The 7522-nt window shown below is 38.2% G+C and overlaps 1 protein-coding gene across 1 annotated transcript in view; it reads left to right on the top strand.

Annotated features, from left to right (window-relative positions):
- LOC149300706 (dnaJ homolog subfamily C member 13-like) overlaps positions 1-7522 on the top strand; it is a 75699-nt gene that overhangs the window by 61227 nt on the left and 6950 nt on the right. The window contains exons 41-52 of the mRNA XM_089484832.1: positions 1854-1967; positions 2427-2543; positions 2843-3020; positions 3165-3256; positions 3539-3638; positions 4338-4412; positions 4847-4959; positions 5280-5449; positions 5611-5653; positions 6143-6316; positions 6897-7076; positions 7170-7310. Of these exons, the coding sequence (XP_089340958.1) occupies positions 1854-1967; positions 2427-2543; positions 2843-3020; positions 3165-3256; positions 3539-3638; positions 4338-4412; positions 4847-4959; positions 5280-5449; positions 5611-5653; positions 6143-6316; positions 6897-7076; positions 7170-7310 (1497 nt within the window). The remainder of the gene's footprint in view (positions 1-1853; positions 1968-2426; positions 2544-2842; positions 3021-3164; positions 3257-3538; positions 3639-4337; positions 4413-4846; positions 4960-5279; positions 5450-5610; positions 5654-6142; positions 6317-6896; positions 7077-7169; positions 7311-7522) is intronic.

Raw genomic sequence — 7522 nt, 5'->3', positions numbered from 1 at the left:
CCGTACCTCGCTCGCTTGGACGGGATATACTGTTTGAAGTTCAGTCTACCCTTGAATAGGACCAGGGACTCGTCTACAGCCACATTTTTGTCGGGGGTATAAATTTCAGGGAATTTACGTGAAAAATAATTAATAATGGGCCTCAATTTATATAAACGGTCAAATTGGGGGTGCTCTCTAGGGGGGCATTGGGAATTGTCGGTAAAATGTAAAAATCTTAGGAGCCCAAAGTACCTGTTCCGGGGCATTATTTGGGAAAAAGCAGGGGTGGATATTACGGGATCTGTGCTCCAATAGGAGCGTATCGTGGGCTTTTTCACAATGCCCATCATAAGGGTCAGGGCCCAAAATCTTTTAATTTCATGGGAGTCAGTGGGGTACCAGGTCTGGCTTCTGTCTCCTTGGTCAGCTGCCTGACACTGGGCTGCATAGAGGTTTGTTTGAGCTGCTAGCAGCTCAAAAAACTCGGGGGCAAACATTAAATGGAAAAATGACTTTGGCTCGCTAGCATCGATGTCACATCTGATGCCAGGAGTCGCAGTAAAAGCAGGGATTACTGGGTCTATCATATTTGGGGGCACCCAATTATATTTAGAGTCAGGCTCTCCACGCCTGGCTTTGCCAGATGGACCCTGGCCATCATATTCTTCCTCTGACTCGTCATTATCTGACGCACAGCAGGATTCCTCAGATATTGGATCAATATCTGATGCAGTCAGAGTGGCCTCGGCGTCTGACGCCGTCAGAGTGGCCTCGGCGTCTGACGCGGTCAGAGTGGCATCGTCATCAGACTGAGTGAGGCAGTCATGAGCCTCCTCAGCGCTGAAGACATGTTGCGCCATTGTACCTACCTGGCCAATTTCTAAAACACTACACTATCCCCAATATATAATGTGGTTTTGCACTAAGCACTGCAGCTCTGCAAAACGAACTCTCTCTGTCTCTATCTCTCTCTCTCTCTCTCTCCCCCAGTGTCGCACATCCGGCAGTAATGTCACTGACCTGGATGTGGTTCAGTCCCCCAAGGCTAATGACACACCAAGTTGTTACAGGGGATCGGGCTGCAGGGGGGGGTCCAGGCTGTCAAACGACAGCCTGTTCTCCCGTGCAGCGGCAGGGATGTGTTCCTGACGCTGCACGAAAGGCTAGACGTCCCGGTACGTCTATAGGGGATTGAAGGGGTTAAGTTCTATTAAAATAAAGTATGTATGTATCACAAATGGGTATAATTTACACCAGCAGTAACGCTTTTAAGAGCTGTAGCTATTTTAGTCCCAGGAGATGTCCAACCCTGCCTCTAAAAATAAGAATCTCCCATCCAACAATTCATTTTTGGATACAAAGAGTATTATTGCCCCTTTACTGTATCACTGAATTCCCCAAACTGTATCATGCTTACTCATTTTATATTTAGCACATTCCTCAAATAATTTCACATAAGATTTTTTTTATTTTTTTTTAAGAGAGGGATAATCTACTTCTCCAAGCAGCCTCACCCCAAACATAAATGTTTTTTTCAGTACTTTGTGAGTACTTTAATATGAATTTTTCTTTTGGGTTTGTGAAATCTGAAGTTCCAACGTCTGCAACATAATGTCTGCTTCACAATCCCAGCAACAAATCACTGGCATGAAATATATAAAAATGTGCATAGAAGAGTTGGAGATTACTTTGAATTAGTCTATTAACCTGTTTGCAATATGCAGGAGTTACATGCCTAGGATACATTACCATGGTTTTATACAAAGAAATTACAAAGCCGTTAACTTTAGAATGTGGGAGAGCATATTCACGCATTTCTGATTCATTATTAGCTAGCACTTTTTTATTTATCTGATATTTTGTATATGTAGATTCTTAAGATACTCAACAGTAACACAGAGAGTCCTTATCTGATATGGAATAACGGGACAAGAGCTGAGATTTTGGAATTTCTTGAAACCGAGCAGGAGAGTATGATCAGACGGGTGAGACATTTATACTTTACACATATCAGTCCTTCTGTCTTCCTGAGACTGACATATTACCTTTATATGAAGAAACCAGGGCTGAGTTTATCAGAGTATTGTGGGTATGGAAATTACTTAGTCCAGTAATAATTTATTTTGAATTATGATGTGTGCCTAATATGTGTCTGTTACTTGTCCTTCAACTATTCAGTACAGTTTGTCAGCTTGATTAGTTGCACACGGTATACACTTACTCTGTATAGAGTTTACCACTGGTGTCCAGTGATCAAATGGTCTTGAATATGAATCTGGCCTTGTACAGTTTAAGATAGTATATGGGAATTGCTGTTGAAATATCACCAATGTTTTTGTGACTAGGTTTTGTATAATAATCCTACGTTTCTCAATTTAATCTTCTCTCTACATGCGCCCAACAATTCTTCTTTAACATGCAAACACTGCATTGTTTATCTTTAGGGAGATTGTGACAAAAGCTATGGAGCAGACTTTGTGTTTAGTGATCACGCAAAGGAACTTATTGTTGGCGAAATTTTTGTACGGGTATACAACGAGCAGCCTACTTTCCAACTGGAAGTAAGTATCTGCCCTGTCACCAAAATGTTGGCTTTTTTGGGGGGTGTCCTCTGTAAAGTGTGTTTAATGCCATAATCTTAATCAAGTAAATAATTCTTGCAAGAATTACAAAAAATCTCCGTCTAGTTTAAAATTTGAATAGTGGCTTTGAATGAATTGTGAAATTTTAATACAAGAATTGAGACTTTTTTTCCCAACACACATTTTTTTAGGAATGAATGACGGGTGGGCCATACAAAATACCTGCTATTATAAGGTTTTAATGCCTAAATTTATAATTTGTCTCTTTTTGTGACCAGCTTCCAAAATCATTTGCAGCAAGTCTTCTGGATTATATTGGGTCTCAAGCACAGTACCTCCACACATTGATGGCCATTACCCAGACAGGGAAGGTGGAATCTGATCAGCATGTGGACAGATTACAAAGAGTGGAAATGGCTTTGGAAGCCTTGAGGAATGTCATTAAACACAACCCTGGTAAGGGACATCATTTTATAAATGTTCTTTTCTATGGTGAAATTGGTGTGAAATATAATTTCTTTTTATCATGACATCCTTTTTAATCTTGTTTCCCGTTAACCTGGAATAACACTGGTTTCATTATTTGATTTTAATTTTTAGGTTCTGAGACTGAATGCATTGGTCATTTCAAACTATTATTTTCATTGTTGCGAGTCCATGGAGCAGGCAAAGTTCAGCAACTTGCTTTAGAGGTAACAACTTAGATCAGTGGTAATGTCAGCATTTTTGCTTTGTAAACATTAGTGTTAATCGACCTGCTTAAACCGAGTCTATCATGAGCAAAAATAATTTTCTGGTTTCTTAACTATATGTGAAGGCCCAAGTTCTTTCCTACTAGTAGGCTATTCATAAAAGGTAGACTTTACATTCCTCAAAATGGAGTCTTATCATGTAACTGTAACATGTGAATAGTTTGTGAAATAAACAGGTACTCCTTTATTTTAGAATTTGTGATTTCTATTTTTGTCCAATAGGTTGTCAATATAGTGACCAGTAATCAGGAGTGTGTTAACAACATTGCAGAGTCTATGGTACTGTCCAGCTTGCTCTCTCTCTTGCATTCATTACCAACAAGTAAGTACTGGCTTCTCCTTACAAATGCCCACCTATAGTAAACAGGAATTTGGGCTTAATTCCACGTCCTTAAATGTACTCTTAGGCATACCTGGGAACTCTCCGGGTTTGACCCAGAGATTGCCTGGTGAGCGCTGCTCTTCCGGTTCTCCGGGTCAAGATCCGAATCCTCCGGGTTGCGGGAGCGGGGTCTTGAAAGCCCGCCGACGTCAGCGGGAACGCCCGCCGACGTCAGTGTGCAGTCCTGGCCGCGTCCCGCAAGGGAGGGCCCCGGGAAGCCGGAGCCCAGAAGTTCCTAGGTATGCTTATAGGTCCATCTAAAATTGTACATCTTTTCTGCAATGTTTTATGAATTATGTTTAAGTATAGTTATATATAAAAATAATTTGTTTCATATGGGAAAGTTTTCATAAAAATCTTGCCTTTATACAATAATGTTCTTTTGTGTGCCAACCTCTAAAACTCTCACAAAGAATGTTTCCATATGCTTACTGTGCAGACATTTTATAAAAAGAAAAAAAGCCTTAAGTATTGGAATGTAAATATTTCCAAAACCTAATATTTTTTATAATTATACAATAAAATAATGATTTTGCTCAAACTGGTGAGTATTGTAAGTATGCTTCAAAAAGTTTTACCTTTTTAAATACCTAAAAACTGTTGATTAACCTTTTTTTCTTTGCTTATTACATTTTGTAGGCCGACAGCTTGTTCTTGCAACTCTATATTCTCTGACATCAAGTACAAAAATTATAAAGGAGGCCATGGCAAAAGGTATCTAGTGGTTCACTTATTTTAAATATATTATAAATTTATAATTATGTACAAATTTAGCAGTATCTTAACTTCAATGATTATGGTCGCATCGACTTATCTCCGCTCTGTTGCTAAGTTAATGATTGTTGTGGTTTAGTTCAAGTGATCTTTTCAACTAAATACCTCCAAAACAATTACTCAAACATAAAGCTTATCACTATTGTATTGAATGAATTTCAATATATGAAATGAGACTTGAAGCAAGTCACAATAAAACCATATGCAAATTTCATGAACTCCTCTAAGTTCTTGATTGGCTCTACCTCTGCATCTCTTACCAAACCAAATGTTTTGTCAGATCTCTAAAGAAAGATAGATTCATTTATTTTATAAACATTGTGTTTTTTAAGCAGTATTTTGTTTCCAGTGCTAAACATTTTATCTCCCCACAGGTGCTTTAATCTACTTACTAGACATGTTTTGCAATTCAACCCATCCGCAAGTCCGAACACAAACAGCTGAGTTATTTGCCAAGATGACTACAGATAAACTTATCGGCCCAAAGGTGAACTAGGTCACATGTAAAAATATATGCACACAAAAAAATAGCTGTAAAATTTACAAGCATTTGGCGGGTTTTCCCTCACATTTCTCATTTATGTTAAGAAAGTTTGTATTTGCTTACTTCTACTAAGGAAGGAATTATTGCAAAAGCAAAGTAGCTCTGCCTAGCCTTCTGGGATATTCTAGGAATGCATTGGGAGCTTTTGATAACATTTAACATTCACTGCCAGCTAATTGTTTGTGACTTTGTAATCCAAACATAAAAATGAAAGTAAAATATATTAGAAGTTGTTTGAAAATGGTTTTCTTCTGGTTTTGCAGGTTAGAATTGCTCTAACTAAGTTTTTGCCTGGAGTGTTTATGGATGCCATGAGGGACAACCCGGAGGCCGCCGTGCATATCTTTGAGGGAACACATGAAAATCCTGAACTAATCTGGAATGATAACTCCAGGGAAAAGGTTTCTACAACAGTTAGAGAAATGATGTTAGAGTAAGTGGGTAAAAGAAAATTCAGTGTAGGATCCCCATGTTATACAAGTCTTACCTCCAATCATATGCATTCATTGATTATTTTATATATTTTCTTAAAGTCTTGATCTAATGTTTTGCCTGTTATACTTTTTTTTTAATGCAGTAACATATTTCTTTCAGACACTTTAAGCAACAAGCAGAAAATCCTGATGTAAACTGGAAAGTACGTATTTCATATCCTGTGTGTTTACATTGTGTGTACTTTTTTTTAAACTTTTCCTTTTACATTATATTGAAAGCAGTACATTCATCTTTGTGGGACTTCACAGTGGTACTAACGATTTTCCAGTATTAATATCTCAGCAAGCAGTACATTCAATGAAAAATGCATATTAAAGTATATTTTAAGTACTATAATATGCCTTCTTCAGTTGAAAGAAAAAAATGCACAGAAATGTGCACTGGTAAGCAGACTTGTTTAGCTAAATACTTCTCCTGCAAGACCTTGGGATGCCAAATACATTTGCAAGAGGAAGAAAACAATACCTTAAAGAGGACACCAGCTGAAATATGCTGTATGATTGTGCCTAATCTAGCAATAAATGTGTTTTTAGTTTTCTTGTATTATTTTCGTTTCTTCCTATTAATACATACATGGGATGTAGTTGCCTGCAAGTTGTTAACAGCATCGGTTTTTTTTGTCACCGCACAGCTGCGAGATGATTTCACTGTTGCATTTGGAGAGGCACAAGGAGAACTGGCCATAGGCGGTGTCTTCCTAAGAATATTCATTGCACAGCCAGCATGGGTGCTTCGGAAGCCAAGAGATTTTCTTATTGCCCTCCTAGAAAAATTCACAGAACTGCTAGAAAAGAATAATGCGCATGTAAGTTAATGCAAACAGCATCATAAGTTGTGTGTGTGTTTTTTTTTTAACTTAGTAAGCATTAGACCTCTCACCCCCGCCCCAAGGCTATAAATATGTTAGTAAAGGGCAAGTACTGAGCAGACATTCACAATAATACATGAGAGACAGACAAGTCAGAATGATGGCATTATCTTTGATTCAGCGTAAACCATGCTGAAGCCATCTTAAGTGTGACACTTCCCTCAGGTAGGCCATGTCCTCATGGCTAGAGTCTGGTGTCTACTAAAATGGATTTGGTGGAAGAGTGGGTCAACAACTCATGCTGTGACCTTGCTCTCTTGTCTCATTTTAGCTGGCATCTTCACCTTGTTCATTATCTGCCTTAAGTTTTAACATTAACAGTAATATGTATGCTTGCATTATGAAATACACTATATTGTCATAATGTTCTTTCTTTGATAAAAGTTTATCCTTGTAAATAGAATGTTAGTTAAAAAAAATAACTAATATTAGGCTACAGTTGTTCTGTGTCAATATCTTTGACTTGTGTATATATTACATGTCTAAAATCTACATGCTTAAATCTGTATTCCTTTAGGGTGAAACTTTAGAAACTGTGACCACAGCAGCGGTGTGTCTTTTTAGTGCGCAACCTCAGCTACTGGATCAAGTGCCACCCTTGGGTCACCTGCCCAAGATTCTGCAGGCCATGAGCCATAAGAACAATGCCATCCCAAAGTGTGCAATAAGAGTCATCCACACTATGACAGATAATGAGGTATTCCTAACATCTGACAAGCTTTTTTATACATCTTATCCATTATTTTTGTATGTTCTTGAATTAATAAACTATCCCCCCTTTCTTTTATAGCTATGTGTCCGATCAATGGCTTCATTAGAAACTATTGGGCCTTTAATGTGTGGAATGAAAAGACGTTCAGACGTGATTGGATTGGTCTGTGAAGCACTTAATAGAATGTTTCAGAAGGAGCAAACAGAGCTAGTTGCACAAGTAACTATTCTTTTTAATATATTTATTAATGACCTTGTAGAGGGATTGTATAGTAAAGTATCAATCTTTGCAGACGATACTAAGCTCTGTAACGTGGTTAACACAATAGAGGACAGTGCACGATTACAAATGGATCTGCATAGGTTGGAGGCTTGGGCTGGGATGTGGCAGATGAGGTTCAACACAGATAAATGTAAGGTTATGCACATGGG

The sequence above is a fragment of the Sceloporus occidentalis genome, unplaced genomic scaffold (assembly GCF_023333645.1).
Source record: "Sceloporus occidentalis isolate IW3139 unplaced genomic scaffold, rSceOcc1.0.p SCAF_23, whole genome shotgun sequence".
Classification (NCBI taxonomy): Eukaryota; Metazoa; Chordata; class Lepidosauria; order Squamata; family Phrynosomatidae; genus Sceloporus; species Sceloporus occidentalis.
This window is presented reverse-complemented; position numbering and strand designations above follow the sequence as displayed.